The following is a 19,272-nucleotide window of genomic DNA, read 5'->3' as shown; positions in this document are numbered from 1 at the left end:
AGAATGATCGCGCTATGCGCCTTCTCCAACATCTCCTTCGTGTGTTGATCGATCTTGACATCATCTCCTTTCTTTTCCAAATCAGGATTCAGCGCACCAGCCAAACCTTGCTGGATGAGCATGGCCTTCATCTTTATGTGCCAAAGACCGAAATCATTCTTTCCAGAAAACTTTTCCAAATCAAAACGCACTGCCATCGTACAATTTCTTCAGCTCTGGTTCGTTCCAAGAGATTCCCATAGACGACGCCAATTTGTAAGCCGAAGAACTCTCCGCGAAATAGATCGAATGCAGCAAACTTTGAAGTAAAGATTAAGAACAAGAACACGCTTGATTTAAGTGGTTCGATCCTTTCGGATCTACGTCCACAGGCAGGTCAACTCGATCTCTTTTATTGATATGAACAAACGAGGAAACAATCACTCTACAATCTCTCAAAACAAGCAATGAAAAGAAACTCTAAAATCGCAGCTAGAATACTCTCTCTCAAAGCTCTCGAATGACCTCAGTTTCACTCTTCTTGCTTATCAACTAACAACCCTAAAAGAGAAGTAAAACACACCTATATATACACTGAAGATCAGACTACAAAGATAGATAAAAAACTCCTTGAAAACATTGCTTGAAAGCTAAGCTATCGAGCTCCAAAAACTGCCGAGCAAGTAACAGAAAATAACAGCTTTTTACCAACTTTGCATATAAGTCCTTCCAGCTTTAATAATTGCAAAATACTCCTTCAATTAGTTGCATGCATGATCAAAATAGTTAACAATAATAATATTGAATAGAGTTGGTATTGGATGCGGTTGACCGCATAGTATGTGGACGGTTACTTTTAATAAGCATAAGATATATATTTGTTCGCACAAATGTGTACTTATATATGTAATACTACAAGTTTTCATGAATAAAAGTAACACTTATTGTGAATAAATGTAATAGTTTAGAAAATTTTACATTTCATTGTAATAATAATTACTTTTTATTACGACAATGATTACTTGAACAAATAGTTAAGAATAAAGGTAATAATGAGTGAAGACAACTAAAAGTAAAAGTTTTTATGAATAAAAGTAAATATTATTGTGAAGAAATGTAACCTTTATTAAATTGTCCGTATACTATGCGGTTAACCGCACCCAATAATTTACCTATTGAATATTATAAATAAAAAATGACATTGTACGTTTAGTTTCCTTTTAACAAAAGGAACAACCGATCATAACAAAACTAGAAACATATTCACTTGGACGTACGCCAAGTGGAAATATACGTGCTAGCGGCTTAAACAAAAAAGATAACAAATTAATCCAAAATAGTTCAATCAATTATTAAGGACTCGGTTATCACTAGGGATGGCAGTGGATCTTGGACCCGGTCCAGATCCGTGGATCCAGATCCGTTTTTACGGATCTGGATCTCAATTTTTTGGACTCGACGGATCTGGATCTGGATCTGGATCTCAGTTTTGAAAACGGATCTGGATCTGGATCTTGAAATTTTAGATCCGGATCCGGTCCAGATCCGACCTGTGGATCCGTTTTATTTTATATATATATATTTTGTATTTTATATTTAGTTTACTAATAATATTAACTAAATTAAAAATAATAAATAAATTATATTCAAAAGAATAAAAACTAAAAGTAATTAGATAAAAGTATTTTGTGTTATATTTTTCATGATGGAAATTAGATGTTGTTGATTTTGTGAATTTTTTTTAATTTAATTTAGAAATAGCAGATCCATGGATCTGGACCCGTGGACCCGCGGATCTGACGGATCTGGATCTGGATCCAAAATTTTCAGATCCACGGATCTGGATCTGGATCTGGATCTAGTATGTGAAAACGGATCTGGATCTGGTATTGGCCAGACCCGGTCCAGATCCGGCCCGTTGCCATCCCTAGTTATCACTAGAATCAAATTAAATATATCTCATTGAACTAGTGAAGTTGACGACATTCCCTCCCCTTAGCAATGCCGATTTCTTCCTCGTCCACATATTTTCCGACATCTTTTTCATATATTAAATGATACTGTATTGAAGGTAAATGTATTGTCTCATCAAGTAAAGCCATAAAGAGTTTAATTGACGGCGGCGTTTGATTTGATGGATGAGATAGATAGGATTGGATGAGTGATTAAATAATTCACTCACCTTTGGGGTGATAAATAATCACTCAATTACATGATTAGATGCGAGTCGGATTATCAATCACGGCTCAATAATGCAAACTAAACACTTGATTAAGGTAGATTATTTTATCAATCATGTCTTCTCACTCAAACCAAACACCTCCACATTACCACATCTAGGTCATTTTGTACTAACCACATCATGTTTAACTATTTTGCAATTACAACATATGTACCACAAAAGAAATTGGCAAAATTGAAGATTAAGACTGGTGGCGATCAATATTATTGTGAGATTAAGGTTGTTGTTCGACTGAAATTAAAGATGGAATGGACATTGAACTATTAATCTTTTAGACTGATTTTTTTTTTCATTCTCTGAAAGATGTCGTTCTAGCCTCTAGGTGGCTAGCTATGAAATTACCCCATCAGTTCCACTAATTCAGTCCCCTTTTACTTTTCACACATATTAAGAAAATGCATTTAATCTTCTTTATTAATCAACTCATAAATTGTGTTTTTTTTTTATACCCTTATTTATTATGTTTACACATCATTTTCACATTTAAGTGAAATATTAAATCAGGTTAATTTAGTAAAACAATATTTTTATATAACATTAATTAACAAGGTGGACTATCTTTTTGAGACATCTCAAAATGGAATAAATGACTAATTTCATATGGAACGAAAGAGTATTACACATTACCACACACACATGTATATTGTTGGTCCAAAAAAGGGAAACGTCTATGCTGCACAGTGTGCACATCCACATTGTTGCTTGGATTTTGACACGTATTATCTCATTATGAACCAGTACAATTCATTTTTTACTAAAGCAGACCGATTCTTCACATCAAATACCACCGATTCATTGGAGAACCTGGTTTTTGGTTTGTACCTGTCCTTGTTTTCCACTTCTTCAAATTTGTGTTTTGAAACATCTGTCCTTAATATTCGCATCTGGTAAAAGATTGTTAATTAGTTTATTTCGAATGTTATAACAAATTTAACTAAGAAGAAAAATAAAATAAATGCCAAAATTGGAAGTCCAACATACGTTAACATTAACGAAAAATTATATGGCATTTTCAAATCCAAATTAGATTACTGAGGAACGATTTCGAAGTTATTATAAAATAATAAGATTACTACAAAAATTATGATTTTCAACTATACATGGTTACACGCATGCACGCTACACGGTATGTTCACCGTGCACGATGTGTTTAACGCGGTATAATCATTTGTGTACGGTTTTCTTATCCGTGCACATATTGTGTAACCGTGTACGAAATCGCTAACTGTGTCCCCTAAACCCTAATCGTGACTTGTAAGGGATTGTCCATTGTTTTATTGATTTCACAATTTTCTATCATCTTCCTTGTGGATACTAACGCAAATATGTAACTTTCATATATAAATATATGATATTCAACTAATAGTTATTTGTTTTGTATAACATGAATGATTACTCTTTATTAAATAGAACTACTAAGTAGAACTTACTAGTTCTTTATACTAAGTATTTCATTCAATTACTATAGTTTGTCTATAGATGGAACTATAGTAATCATTCATATCGAAGATTGTCTGCATATATAATAAAGTATATAAAAAACATATTAGTGATTATATATTTGATATTTAACCACAAAAATATCACAAAAAGTTTGATTTTCAACTATACACGGTTACACGCATGCACACTACACGTTATGTTTATCCGTGCACGATACACGGTATAATAGAACATGCACGGTTTTCTAATGCATGGTAACTGTACATGGTATGATTTTTAATGCGTAATTTGTTTAATCATGCATGGTATATGTACATGGTTTGCATGGTATGCTTTAAGGTGCACGGTTTGCATATCATTGACTGTGCACACGAATAATAAAATAACACAAAAAGGGCAAATCTCTACAAAAATAAATACCATCCATTAAGTTCGTCAAAATATAACCATCCTCACAAACACGTGAATAATGTCATACGAATGCACCAAATACACCAAAACCCTAGTTCTAAACAATAGACACAATAACGATTCCTGAAAATAAATTTCGACAAAAGTTGTATTCTGACAGTGGGAGTGGATGAAGCAGTTGAGAGGAGATGGGCATCGCTCCTCATGTGCAAGATCGGATCCTTTCCGTGTAACTACTTGGGTACTAAAGTGGGGGGGCGCAACAATGGTGTTGGAGATTGGAAGTTTTTGGTTGAAAAGGTTTCAAACAAAGTGGCAAGCTGGAAGAAGAGACATCTTTCGATGGCAGGACGAATTACTCTAGTCAAGTCGGTTTTGCAATCCATCCCGGTCTATCAATTATCCCTCGCTTTCATACCTAAAGCGGTGAGTAAGGAGCTTAATTCACTGTTCTCAAAATTTTTGTGGGGAGGAGGTACACAGACGGGGGTTATCACTTGGTTTAAGTGGAATGCCTTGTGTCTCAACAAGGATTCAGGAGGTCTGGGGTTCCGGAATATCGATTGGCTCAATCAGGTGCTGTTAAGTAAGTGGCTCTGGAGGTTTTTGGGGGAGGGGAAAGCTCTTTGGGTAAGGGTGATCAAATCGCTTTATGGGGAGCTAGTGTGGGGGGAAGGGGGAGAATGTTCGGTGGCGGGAAGAGGTGGACAGAAAGGGTGGTGGCAAAAAATTGTGGATAAAGGAGGAGGAAGAAGAGATCGGTGGTTCATCAATAATTTGAGGCGAAGAATTGGGGATGGACTTGAGACCAGCTTCTGGGAGGATGTGTGGGCGGTAGACAAACCCCTTAAGTTTGTGTTTCCGAGATTGTATAATTTGAGCCTGGACAAGAAAAGGCTGGTTGGTGAAAGCGGGTTTTGGGAGGGAGGGTCGTGGGTTTGGAGGGTGGAGTGGAGGAGGGAGTTAAGGGAGAGGGAGAAAGGGCTTGTGGAGGATCTCCGGTTGGTGATTGCTGATTTTGCTCCTTGTGTAGATGAAACAGACAGATGGAACTGGAATGCGACAACAGATGGATGCTTCACAATCAAGTCGGCATATGAAATTGTGGCAAAAACAAGACAGGACCAACAAGTTTTACCTTTGGAGATGGCAAAGGTTTGGAAGGCCCCAACACCAAATAAAGCCAAGGTGACGGCATGGAGATGTCTTAGAAACAGATTGGCAACATGTGATAATTTGAGTAGAAGAAATGTCCAGATCAGCGTGGAGGAGAGATGGTGCAATGCATGTGTTTCTAGTGAGGAAACGACGGAACACATGTTCCTCCATTGCCCGAAAGCAGCGGCGGTGTGGGACCAGATCTTTCAATGGCTCGACATCAAAACGGCAATTCCGAGAGATATCTTTCAACACTTCATTTCTTTCATTGCGGCTGGAAAAAAGAAGAGAGAAAGAAGACTGCTTAAAGCTTTGTGGGTGGGAACAGTGTGGTTGCTCTGGGAAAGCAGGAATGGTAGTCGTTTTCAGGACAAGGCTTGGGATATTGATAGACTTGTCTTACAGATTAAGGGGAGACTTTGGAGCTGGAACGAGGCCTACAAAATCGTGGAGTTAGGGATTCCTTTTACTTCTTGGTGTTCCAAAGATTTTAAACTTTTTTTATTGTTTTGATTGGCATTCCTGATGCCTTGATCCCTTTTCTTTCAATAAAAATTTTACTTTACTGATCAAAAAAAAAAACGATTCCTGAAAATAAAATGTTGTAGATTCAACTCAACAGCAAATGAATCCAACCAACATCTTGTAAAAACGTGTATTCTACTTTTTTCAATGACAAGTCCAAATAAATCAATTACTCATTGGTTAAGGAAACATCATGTATCTGCCATGCACAGTACTCTAGGAAAACAAGGACACATACAAACCAAAAACCAGGTTCTCCAATGAACTGGCGGTATCTGATGTGAAGAATCGGTCTGGGTTAGTAAAAAGTGAATTGTACTGGATTATAATGAGATAATACGTGTCAAAATCCGAACGGAAGTGTGCATAGCATAGGACGTTTCCCAAAAAAGGAAAACATCTTCTCTCACAAAAAATTGTGGGCTCCACCAATTTCAATCACGTTTTTTTTTCTTCAATCACATCTTTTTCTTAACAACTGTGCTGAATAGTAGTGAGTCATTATCAATTAAACAGTGGGAGTACTAATTTTTGTTGTATTTTATTGATTGTTGAAAATGGCTAACGTCATTTTTAATTAATAAATTTAAAAAAAATCGAATTAAAGTGGGCTAAATTCATGTTTTTTATTTTTTCCAAAAATTCAACTCCATCCAAATTATATAGGATTTTTTTTTTCGAATGTCTCAAATATATAGATTCATTTCCATAAAAGGCTATACATTTTTAGCACATTTTTAGATTCAATTCTAGTATTAATGAAATAACCAATTCAAAGTTTGGAGTGATGCCGCGGTTGATTTGGAGGTTGGGATGGGTTTTGGCGTGGTCTTGAAAGATGGAGAAGGTATGATTGTGGGGTGCAGATATGGTTTCCGGGCAGGGACGTTTTCGGTGCTGGAAGCGGAAGCCATTGGAGTCTTGGAAGCTCTTCGCCTGTGTCGTGAGAAGGGGGTTTCGGATCTTATTGCGGAAATGTACTGCCAAGAACTCTTCTGGAAGCTAGAGAAAAAAGAGGATGACATTTCTTATCTGGGACGGTACTTGGAAGAGATTTTCATAGAGATGTCTCATTTGCAAACTATGGAGTGGAGCTGGACACCAAGAGATGGTAATGAGATAGCTGATAGTGTAGCTAAGTTAGCTTTTAATTATCGCTGGCAACCTGTTTCTGCTGATTCTATTCCTTTAGATGTGAACTCTTGTGGTTAAGTTATGATATTGGTTGGCTTTTCCTCAAAAAAAAAAAAAAAAAAACCTATATAATCGGGACAGATTGAGTAATTCAATTCATCTATTTTTCAGGCCAAATCGAACTGGATACTTATCCCTTGATCGCAAATATGACATTTCTAAAATGTTGAATTGATTATTAAAATGTTAAAAGAATAATGTAAAATGTAAAATGAATGTTTTTTTTTTGACTTGGGAGAGTTGGGGAGGGGGAGCAGTGGGGTTTGAACTCGGGACCTCACTGTTCACACACAGGAGATCGCACCGCTTAGTGTCCCCTTGGGGACAATGTAAAATAAATGTTAAAGTTGACATAAAGTAAAAAAGGAAAAGTCAAGTTCAAGTGCCAAAATAACAAATTAAATGCGTTGAGCTGCAATAAGGAAATCGCTTCGATCGTCAAATCATATTAACAAAATTTAAATATTTGATATCAATACAATCGTAACCTACAAATCGATCGGTAAAACTCATGCTTTACCAGTGCTTTTGTTTTTTTCTTTCTCCATAAACTCATCCAGTTTGTCGTCGAGTTCTTGCACCTGCATATTTTGTTACCAAGTATAAGCTTTAATCACATTTAAAATTAAACTTATGTATAGGTTGGTATAATATCTACTATTTATAACAATAAAACTTTGGGCTATATAATAATATAATAGAATTCTCATCATTAAGACTGGATCGGAAGGAAATTGTTCTAAGTTATAGTATAATTATGTAAATATTGTCATATTAGAAATTAAAATGATGTCGTGGCCGCAATTAGAGATTATTTTTTAATTATTATTATTATTATCCAAAAAAAGAAAGAAAACACTCACACTCTAGTCCTCTAGTCGAACTCCTAATTTATTTATATTGATTGAAGCAAAAACCGTCTTATCCACATACTACACTTCGTTCGCAATTACAAATTTATTTATTATTAATAATTAATTGATGATCAGCAATTAATTTGGATTTTAGTAAGAGTTTAACAAGAGAATAGTAATCTAGCTATCTGATTGGCGTTTTTCATTTAGAATTTGTTATTTCTAACTATTTTTTTTAATTACAATGATTTTTTTTATTCTTTTTTTTTTGAGAAAACAATGAAAATTAATTAGATCGGATTCATGAGAGTGTATACTATCTAAAGAGATTCTTTTCAAAAAATTAAATACTTCACCCGTTCATGAAAATAGGTCCTAAAAAAATGCTGACACAAGTTTTAAAAATTGCATAAAGGCTCCACAATTTTTTTTTTTAAAAGAGAGATAGAGAGAGTTACTGAGAGAAAATACCTCATAAATTAAAAATTAATGATCCATGATGAATGATACAAAAAAAATTATGGCAAATATGTGAATGTACTAAAAATGATAAATTAAAACTTATCGAAAGGAATATATAGGAGTATAGATTAGTCAACAGTCAAAGAATAGGAAAAGGCTGGTTGCTTCACGTCACGTGCCTATCAAACCCAACTACTACTACATTAAATCCAGTAATGCGCCAGCTTTCGTGAGTAATGCTAACAGCACCACTGGCCACCCATAATTTACCTAATTAAAAAATAATTTATTTTATTTTTTAAAATAAAAATAAAATTTAATTATTTTATCATATTCTTTACATTGTAATTATTTTTTTATAATTTTTTAGTAACTTTTTTATTTTTATTAAAAAATAAATTAAAAATAAAAATAAAAATAAAAATAAATAAGTACAATATAGAGAATATAGTAAAATAACTAAATCCTATTTTTATTTTAAAAAATAAATTAAATAAATCAAGATTTTCTTTATATAAACCCTAAATATTTATTTCCTTTTTCATCCCAATAATTGTACGCACTAATTGATTTCTTAAGTGATAAAAGAAAACTGTGTAGCGCCTTTAATTGAAGGATAGGATATAGTCATATAGACATTAATGTGACATTTAAGTAACAATTTCATAAATATTATCGAAAAAATAAAAAATACCTTGTCCATTAAATCGCTGACTTTATCAGCCCCATCAGATGTATGTTCAGCAAACTTTTCCACAAAGACGACGGCATCCTTCAGCCGCCCTTCCGGCAGCGACTCCCTCAGCCCCTCCGCCGCCTTATCCACCTCGTCGGCGATGTTCTCCACCGTGTCCGCTATTTTCTCCACCGTCTGCGACGCCGCTTCCAGTTGATCTATACAAAGCTCAACTAACTTAATTTTCACACGATCTAACACAAATTTAATTTTATGATAATATATCGCTTAATTACTTACTTGAAAACGCTATTATCTTTTGGATAATAAGAGGCACCCCTACTACTAATGCGCAAATTCCAGCAAGCCTGCAACAAAGATTTTGAACATGATTATTTTGATGATATTGAAAAAAAAAACATAGGTGATTAATTAATTAATTAATTATGAGCTGGGAAATGTAAGAAATTTTGACGAACTTACAATGGATTGTCTCCGATCAGCGGTATGCCGGAGAGAGGGTTTGAAGAGAGAATTTCTCCGGCGATCTCCGGCGTAGCTCTCCGAACAACAAAGTCCCTGAAACCCCAAACACAAATACTATAATAAGAAGTTGTTAACACATTTTAAAATAATTTAGAGGTAGCACAAAATATAAAATATAAATATATACTTGTTTGATGGTCTTGTTGAATGAAATCTGTTGAATTTACTCTGGCGAAGAAATGAGAATTGGGCATCATGATTGAGATTTTTGCAATTGTGGGTTTTTTGGTGGGTTTGGAGAAGGGCTATTATGGGAGTGGAGGAAGAGGTAGAAGCCATGGAACACTACTTTTTATTAGTAAAATGAAATTTTGGAGATCTGTGTGTTTTGAATTTGGTAGGGGCGATTCAGATCATATATAAATATATATACCTGCGAGAGTGGAATCGTGTTGACTATATTTGATGGGAAAATGGAATAATTCAAAATTTGGGGGCAATAATGAATCTCAACATCGAAATTACCGCGAACTTCACGTGTTGCCTCGTGTTTAATGTGCCCAAATATATTTATCCTTTTTTTAGTATTATTATTTGGACAAAATATATCTAGATAAAAATGTATTTGTCCATATTGTAACTATCTTTGTAATTTTTTGTACTTAAAAAAAATGTATTTTGTTCATAGTTTTTGTATAGAAAATTAAAATATATATATATATATATAGGGGGCGGTTATTCAATAATTACATAAGTAACTTAAATGGGGATAAATTAATTAAATTCTTTTTATTTTGAAACAAAATTTTCAAATAAATTATTTTTTTTTATGTATTTGACTATTTTTCATTTAGACATTTTTTATTCAAATAGTATTATTGTTTTGTTAGAGACAAAGTATGATTTTCAAGATATATAGTGACTCTTGTGGAAGTTGGTGTGGTGTGTATAAAAACAACGAAGAAGTTGGTGTGTATAAAAACAACATTATCTTCAAAATATGATTCAAAACGTAAATTTCTGCTACTGTTCTCATTTATAGTCTTATTCACTCTCAAATCCAATCAAACGCTTATCCCCTACTCAATAGGTTGGGGATTCGAGTAACCCTAGAGCTGGAATGTGAGTGAATTTTTTTCTTTTTTTAGTTGTAACAATTTTTTTTAAAAAAATTCACTCCCAAATCCGTTCTACATATTCATTAATAAATTTAATTCTTCTTACGTCAAACTATTTATCTAATTTTTTCAAATTTTAATTATATTTTAGTTCAATTGTTCTTGTGTCAATTCTGGTTATACTACCATTAATTGCTAAAAACAAATTTAAATATGTGTGTGATTAATTTTAACAATTTTAGATGACTACTTGGAAAATTAATATTCCATCTCTCCCATAATATTAGTCATTTATACGTTTCTGTAATGTCCCAAATTTAATCCAGTTTCTTATTAAAATTGTATCGAATAGTCCTATTACTAAAGCAACCTTATTAGATATTTGTGAAAATGATACATGGAGCAATAAGTAAGGGCAAGTAAAATAACTAAATATAAATTAATAATTTTCTAATTAAGAACATTAAAAAGGCATTTCATTGAACTTTAAGCTCTTTAAAACAACTTTCAGCATCCACTATGAAGAGCCAAGGGTGAACAATCTTAAATGTGGCCCCCACTATTTAAGAGTCCACATTCACTTATCTCCGTCAACAGTTGATGATATTAATTTTGCCATCTTCCAATTTTGGCCTTCCTCATCTCTTATACCATCCTCCTCTCTCCTTTCCTCAACCACACCGCCGTCTCCCTTCCCTTCAAACTCGCCGACCTATGTCGCCGCCAGCCACCACCGCCACAGTACCACCCCTCTGTTTCCCTCTCATCTGTCTCCCTAAAAAAAATCCCCAAAAATCCCTAGCTTCCACCCCCCCTTACGTTTCCGGTGAGTTTACCGTCGGAACCACCGCCTTCTTCCCCTTTATCTCTTCGGAACGACAGCTGCAGTCAGCCGGACCGTCGCCATCATCGCCTCCCTCATCCTCTCTGACATCACCTCCGCCGCTCGCCGACGACAGCAGCATCATCCTATCTATGACACCAAGCCAAGACAGTGATACCGTGTTTTTAGGTTACATATGCAGGTCATGGACAAAAGAAGTTGTAAGTAAACTGATCACTCTTGATCAGCAGTACAATTTAGATTGAGGTAGTTGCTTAATTAATCTTGATTGCTATGTAATTTGCTTCCAGTTGAAAGAAAGGTTAAAGCATTACGGCTTTGAGAATATTGAGGATTTGACACTGGTTGAAGATAATAAAAATGTAGGGATGAATCGGGGTTTTACCGACGACAGCAGCGCCGTTGTCGGCCGAAGATAGGCCCCCCTCGTTGCCCACTCTCATTCACTCGGCTGGACGGCGAACGACAAAGAGTCGCCGCCGCCTCGCCTCCCTTTGAGTCTCCTTAGGCCAGATGGGGGTTGACCAGAAGCCTCCCTTTGAGTCTCCTTCAATTGGCATGAAAAATTTAAAGGACAATAAGGACATTTTTGATTTACTGAAGGGCATTCGGGTCATATCCTCAAATAATCTCCTTCTTAGGCATTACTATCAAACAAAAATACCCCATTTCCTCAATTTTAGACCATCCTATCAAACACCCAATTCGAGTTATATAGATATTAATTAGCACCTATCAAACAGAAGATTAACTAATTAACCACACAATATCTATATTAATTATCCCAATCTAATTAAACTCAATAAGAATCCTCAACCTCACCTGCGTCGCTCGCCTATCCTCCACCCGCGCCGCTCGCCTATCCTCTGGCCGGCGGCCGTCCACCTCCGAATCAGCCCCTCCGGCCTTCCCCACCCGAGAGCAGCAGCGTGAGCACTGAGCAGCAGCGTGAGCAGAGCAGCAGCGTGAGGCGACGCCGCTCCATCTCCGGCCGCTCCATCCATCTCCGGCCGCTCCATCTCCGTCCAATCCATCAGCGTAGACCTCTCATCAGTCATCAGGTAATTTATTGGGCATTAAGGAGCGCAAGTGGAAGAGGATTTAGCCAAAATAAAGACTTCCATCAACGCTTTTTGCAAGAGTTACTTTCAAGAAGAAGAAGTCTTCCTTCCTTGCGCGCGGCGCGTCGCCTAATTTTGTAAGACTGTCAAGAGCTTTCAACAGATCCGCCGGCCATCCAGATTGGGCAGATTGGACCTCGGATCTCCTCGGATTTACAGTTTCGGGCAGATCCACCGGTCTCACTTCGAAGCTGCGGCAGTCACCACCACAGATTCAGGCGACCCTCGGATTTCCAGATTCAGGCGACCCTCGGATTTCCAGATTGGGCTTCTCCGGAACCGCCGCGGATCCGGTTTTCCAATCAGACGCGCTCGAGGATCCGGATATGAGGTATTGGGCAGTCTAGCGACTGGGGAGATGCGGCGGAGGTGTGGCTAACGTGTGCGGCAGGCTGCATTTTGAATAGTTCCAATTTAAGAGATGGGAGAGGAGGTATGGAGGGAGGTGAGGAGACGAGGGGCGGGGAGTACCGGAGCCGATGGGATGGTGAAGAAGCAGCAGAACCAAAAGACTCAAAGGTTTTCGAAACTTTGGAAAGATAGAGACGACAATGAAGCACAAAGAGTTACATTCTTTTTCAACAACATTCCAGAAGAATGTAGCTTCGATTTTTTGAGGAGAAAGTTCGGTTCCGTGCGAGAACCGACAGACATCTTTTGTCCAAGAAAGAGAGATAAAAAAGGGAAGCCTTTCGGTTTTGTTCGCTTCGAAGACGTTGAAGATAGGGAAGGTTTGCTGGAGCAGCTGAATAAGTTGTGGATTGGGAGCTATAAAATTAGGGTGTTCAAACCGAGATTCGAGAGAGAAATGAAGGTCCAAGGAAGTAAAGGGAAGGGAATCAAATCTGACGCGGGTAGAAAGCCGGAAAAAAGAGAGGTCGTGCTTGCCGCAAAAAGAATGATGGGTGTTTCTTTTAAGGAGGTGCTCACTGGATCCAAAGAAGGGGAGTCAGGATCTTCGGATTTGCTTCAGTTCAAAACTTCGGATGAGGAAACACGATGGCTAGATGGAGCCTTCACGGGTTTCATCAAAGATGAATTCTTGTGGTAAGAGATTAATGAAGAAATCAATAGTGAATGTGCTGGGAAACTGAAGGTGACGACGATGGGAGGAAATTTGGTGTTGATACGTAGTGTCTGCGACGCGCCAATAGAAAAATTTTTAACCGAGATGGATGAATGGAGTGACTTCTGGTTTCAATGGAAGAGGAAATGGAACGTTGTGGATGTGTTTCAACAACGAGTTGTGTGGACGAGGTGGGTCGGGATCCCACTCCATGCATGGAATCCTCGTTTCTTTGAGTTGGCAACTGCAAAGTTCGGTCGGGTGTTGAAGATGCATGAGAAGACGAAAGAAAAAGAAAAACTGGATGTTGCTTTGATTCAAATATCCACGGGCCTTAGATCCATTGATCAAGTGACGGAGTGTTGTATTAATGGAGCAAGGTTCACGTTTCGCATTGAGGAAATTCACGAGAACCTTTCTCTTCCATGATCGGAGAGCCGGAATTAGAGGATTCGGGATCGGATGCAGGATGGACGAGCGGGGAGGAGTCCATGGATCCGGCAGCTGCAACCATCGGAGATCGGAACGAGAGCGGTGAAAGGGGTGATGACGTTTCGGTTCTCCAAGAAATTAACGTTTCGTCTCCTTCGATTCAAACCGTTGCAGACACGTTTGTCGAGGAAACCAATTATGAGGGGGCGTTGGCGGGAGGATCGAAAATGCTTTTGAATTTGGTTGGGGCAGAAGGTGAGGGTCAGCCACTCGTTAAGGATGGGCAGATGGACTGCCACGCTTTTCAAAGCCCAAATCAGATTTTAGAGGAACAGAATTGGGCCGACTCTCAGAAGATACAGGAAAAAAGCCCAACTGGTGGCTTTACTGATGTTTCTCTTGATGGGCCAGGAAGAAGCGTTTGTGAGGGAGGTCATACTTTAATGTCGACCCAAGCGCAAGGTGAGAATAGAAGCGCTATTCTGGAAAGGGATAGAAATTCAAAAGGAAAAAAAGGGAGAGAAAAGAAAAAGAATAGAGCCAGGGAGAAAGAGAAATGGGAACACTTCATTTCAGATTTAGAGCCAATTGATGGAAGGGGGGAGGAAGAGGCAGAGCAGGAAAGAGAGGGGGAGAACGAAGAAGGGCAGGAGACGACAGTTGGAGAGCAAATTTCAGGTCAGCAGATATGGGATTTTGGAAAGAAGATCGGGCTGTCAAGTCGAATTCCAGACGAAGATGTTGCTCGACAGATTGAGGTGCAAGGTAATTTTCTTTCTTGTGAAAATGCTGGGAGTATTTTGAGGAATGTTTAATGAATTTGTTATCTTATAACATTCGGGGCTTGGGGAGTGTTGCGAAGCAGAGAGATGTTACTGATTTGGTGAAAGGGCAGAAGATCGATTTTTGTTGCTTACAGGAGACAAAGATGGAGGTGTTTAGGGATTTGTTCTGTAAATCTTGGTGGGGGTCTAATTATACAGATATAGCGATTAGAAATTCGGAAGGAAGGGCTGGAGGAATTGTTTGCTTGTGGAATAGGGAGGTTTTAGAAGCCTCTAGTACGTGGGATTTACCAGGGGCGGTAGTGGTGAATGGTAGGTACAAGGAGGGTGATATCTTATGTTGCATCATCAATCTGTACGCACCAGTCGGTTCAGGGGATAAGCGGATATTGTGGGATGCCTTAAGTTCAATTGTGGAACAAAATACGGATAGGAGTGTATGTATCTTGGGAGACTTTAACTCTGTTAGGAGGAGAGATGAACGTGTGGGCAGTGGGGAGGCGTTTGGAGTGGCTGATGCAAGAAGTTTTGAAGAATTTATCCGGGAGAACGATCTGGAGGAAATTAAAACTCAAGGCCGGAAGTTTACTTGGTACAAACCAAATGGAAAGTGCAAGAGTAAGATTGATCGTTTCCTCGTTAATGAGAATTGGCTGGCTTCTTGGGAAGGGACGTCGGCACGAGGACTTCAACGTTCAATTTCGGATCACTGTCCGATTATTCTCACTACAAGATCGGAGGATTGGGGACCAAGACCATTTCGGTTCCTCAATGCATGGGTGAATCATTTGGAGTTCGAGGAGATGGTCAAACAGGTTTGGACGGTGAATAATGTGGGGGGATGGAGCTTTTTTGTGGTTAAGGAGAAATTGAAGAAACTCAAAGAGGTATTGAAGGTGTGGAATCGGACTTCTTTCGGTGAGATTGACAACAAAATCCAAGAACTTCAGAAGGAACTTCAAGAGAAGGATAAGGTGGACGAGCAGAGAGGTCTTGAAGAATCAGAGGTGATCAGGAGAAATGAGATTCAAGCCCTGCTCTCCCTTCAACTCAAGAATAAACAGATGATGCTGCAACAGAAAGCCAAACTCAAATGGCTCAAAGAGGGAGACACTAATTCGGGTTTTTTCCATAGGGCAATTCGTGGGAGACGGGTTAAAAACGAGATTGGCGGAATGCTCTTTGAAAACTCTTGGATATCTAAACCGGAAGATGTTAAAGCAAGAGTGAGAAATCATTTTGAAGATTTTTTCAAAAGGAAAGAACGACAGATGCCTGATTTCCCCATAGACTTCATGAGGAGGAAAATTTCAAATGACGAGAGGCATTGCCTGATAAGGGATTTTGAGCTGGACGAGATTAAAGAAGCAGTTTGGAGCTGTAGTGGAGACAAGAGTCCGGGACCCGATGGATTTAACTTCACATTCTGGAGAGCGGCGTGGCATGTGGTTAAAGAGGACTTACTCCAGCTTTTGAAGGAATTTCACGAAAATGGAAAAATACCGAAAGGTGGTAACGCCTCTTTTATTGTTCTGATTCCGAAGAAAGAAGGGGCTGGGTCGCTCGATGATTTTCGCCCAATTTCTCTTATCACCAGCTTGTATAAAATTGTGGCTAAAATCCTGGCTGAGAGATTGAAGAGGGTTATGGGGTCGATCATCTCCGATAATCAAAGTGCGTTTGTCAAGGGTCGTTTCATCCTAGATGGGGTGGTTATCCTGAATGAAGCTATTTTTGAGGCAAAAAAGAAGAGAGTAGGCCGTATTTTCTTCAAGATTGACTTCGCAAAAGCATACGACTCTGTGCAATGGGATTTCTTGGATATGCTTCTCAATCGACTTAACTTTGACGGAGTTTGGAGGAAGTGGATTAAAGGGAGTCTGGAATCTGGAACGGCAAGTGTATTGGTGAACGGGTCATCGACGGGAGACTTCAAAATGGAGAGAGGTTTGAGACAGGGTGACCCGTTGTCACCTTTCCTTTTCCTTATCGTGGCAGAAGGCCTCAACGAGTTCATTGAAAGAGCAGCGGAGAGGCAGCTCCTGGTTCCGGCGAAGATTGGCAAGGATAAAGTGCCCATTTCACATCTACAGTACGCGGACGATACTATCTTCTTGTTGGAGGCAGATGACAGAAATTTGGAGAGCGTGAAGAAACTCCTGATTCTCTTCCAGTTCGTCTCGGGTTTAGCTGTAAATTTCGACAAAAGTTGTCTTCTGACAGTGGGAGTGGATGAAGCAGTTGAGAGGAGATGGGCATCGCTCCTCATGTGCAAGATCGGATCCTTTCCGTGTAACTACTTGGGTACTAAAGTGGGGGGGCGCAGCAATGGTGTTGGAGATTGGAAGTTTTTGGTTGAAAATGTTTCAAACAAAGTGGCAAGCTGGAAGAAGAGACATCTTTCGCTGGCAGATAGTCAAGTCGGTTTTGCAATCCATCCCGGTCTATCAATTATCCCTCGCTTTCATACCTAAAGCGGTGAGTAAGGAGCTTAATTCACTGTTCTCAAAATTTTTGTGGGGAGGAGGTACACAGACGGGGGTTATCACTTGGTTTAAGTGGAATGCCTTGTGTCTCAACAAGGATTCAGGAGGTCTGGGGTTCCGGAATATCGATTGGCTCAATCAGGTGCTGTTAAGTAAGTGGCTCTGGAGGTTTTTGGGGGAGGGGAAAGCTCTTTGGGTAAGGGTGATCAAATCGCTTTATGGGGAGCTAGTGTGGGGGGAAGGGGGAGAATGTTCGGTGGCGGGAAGAGGTGGACAGAAAGGGTGGTGGCAAAAAATTGTGGATAAGGGAGGAGGAAGGAGAGATCGGTGGTTCATCAATAATTTGAGGCGAAGAATTGGGGATGGACTTGAGACCAGCTTCTGGGAGGATGTGTGGGCGGTAGACAAACCCCTTAAGTTTGTGTTTCCGAGATTGTATAATTTGAGCCTGGACAAGAAAAGGCTGGTTGGTGAAAGCGGGTTTTGGGAGGGAGGGTCGTGGGTTTGGAGGGTGGAGTGGAGGAGGGAGTTAAGGGAGAGGGAGAAAGGGCTTGTGGAGGATCTCCGGTTGGTGATTGCTGATTTTGCTCCTTGTGTAGATGAAACAGACAGATGGAACTGGAATGCGACAACAGATGGATGCTTCACAATCAAGTCGGCATATGAAATTGTGGCAAAAACAAGACAGGACCAACAAGTTTTACCTTTGGAGATGGCAAAGGTTTGGAAGGCCCCAACACCAAATAAAGCCAAGGTGACGGCATGGAGATGTCTTAGAAATAGATTGGCAACATGTGATAATTTGAGTAGAAGAAATGTCCAGATCAACGTGGAGGAGAGATGGTGCAATGCATGTGTTTCTAGTGAGGAAACGACGGAACACATGTTCCTCCATTGCCCGAAAGCAGCGGCGGTGTGGGACCAGATCTTTCAATGGCTCGACATCAAAACGGCAATTCCGAGAGATATCTTTCAACACTTCATTTCTTTCATTGCGGCTGGAAAAAAGAAGAGAGAAAGAAGACTGCTTAAAGCTTTGTGGGTGGGAACAGTGTGGTTGCTCTGGGAAAGCAGGAATGGTAGTCGTTTTCAGGACAAGGCTTGGGATATTGATAGACTTGTCTTACAGATTAAGGGGAGACTTTGGAGCTGGAACGAGGCCTACAAAATCGTGGAGTTAGGAATTCCTTTTACTTCTTGGTGTTTCAAAGATTTTAAACTTGTTTTATTGTTTTGATTGGCATTCCTGATGCCTTGACCCCTTTTCTATCAATAAAATTTTACTTTACTGATCAAAAAAAAAAAAAAATCAATCCAACGGTAAAAACAAACATGTAAATATGCAGTACATCGGCAATTATGTGTTCGCTTCATCAAAACATCTGCTCAACTCTAAAACTTTATATATAATTGAGATAAAATATTTATTTTTTATTTTTTATAATATATTTATTAAACTACGTTAATACCCCTACTTTTTTGAAAATTTAAGAGGAATCCAGTGACCTGTAGCTCTGCCCCTGGTGGTAGCACAGGCTCCTGAAGAACGACACCCTATAAAATATTTGGATCCATATATAGTACTATGTATAAATTTATTAAATTATGATTTTATTATAAAAAGAAAAAAAAAGAAAAAACCTATACGTATTTACATATTTTCCATCTTTAAGTAAATAATTAATGAATTGTCCTAACAGAGTTGATACAGGCAAGTGTGCACTTTAACATTATGGTTGTGGGTTTGATTCTCATTCAACTAGGTCAAATTTTATCAGATTTGAATTTTGGAGAAAGGCCAAAATATATTTGTGAATCACCTACATTATAAGTGTAAATTAGTTTTTTGAAATACAAGAAAGTCCTAAATCACAATTTTAGTCATTTTTTATTTCTAATTTTTTATAATCCCGTATATAAAGGGTCTAATTTTATGAAGGATAATTCTATGCCCCTATTTTACTCCGTGTAGCTCCCATCTAAAAAATAA

At 38.5% G+C, this 19,272-nt stretch overlaps 1 protein-coding gene across 2 annotated transcripts; it reads right to left on the bottom strand.

Moving 5' to 3' along the window:
• Window positions 1-7,343: 7,343 nt before the first annotated feature.
• Window positions 7,344-9,987, bottom strand: LOC131025955 (uncharacterized). 2 transcript variants are annotated; one of them, XM_057955738.1, is made up of 5 exons: window positions 9,618-9,987; window positions 9,428-9,523; window positions 9,245-9,312; window positions 8,963-9,162; window positions 7,344-7,533 (listed from the first exon to the last, which is right to left on the bottom strand). In XM_057955738.1, exons 1-5 carry the CDS (start codon window positions 9,767-9,769, stop codon window positions 7,462-7,464), a joined length of 588 nt encoding a protein of 195 aa, XP_057811721.1. In that variant the 5' UTR covers window positions 9,770-9,987; the 3' UTR covers window positions 7,344-7,461. The 2 variants fall into 2 exon arrangements, with proteins under 2 accessions (XP_057811721.1, XP_057811719.1); XM_057955736.1 differs by having other exon boundaries at window positions 7,344-9,162; window positions 9,618-9,905.
• Window positions 9,988-19,272: the final 9,285 nt, after the last annotated feature.

Source organism: Salvia miltiorrhiza, chromosome 1, assembly GCF_028751815.1.
Source record: "Salvia miltiorrhiza cultivar Shanhuang (shh) chromosome 1, IMPLAD_Smil_shh, whole genome shotgun sequence".
NCBI classification, from domain to species: domain Eukaryota; kingdom Viridiplantae; phylum Streptophyta; class Magnoliopsida; order Lamiales; family Lamiaceae; genus Salvia; species Salvia miltiorrhiza.
Note: the sequence above shows the minus strand (reverse complement) of the source record. Positions and strands in the feature narration are given on the sequence as shown.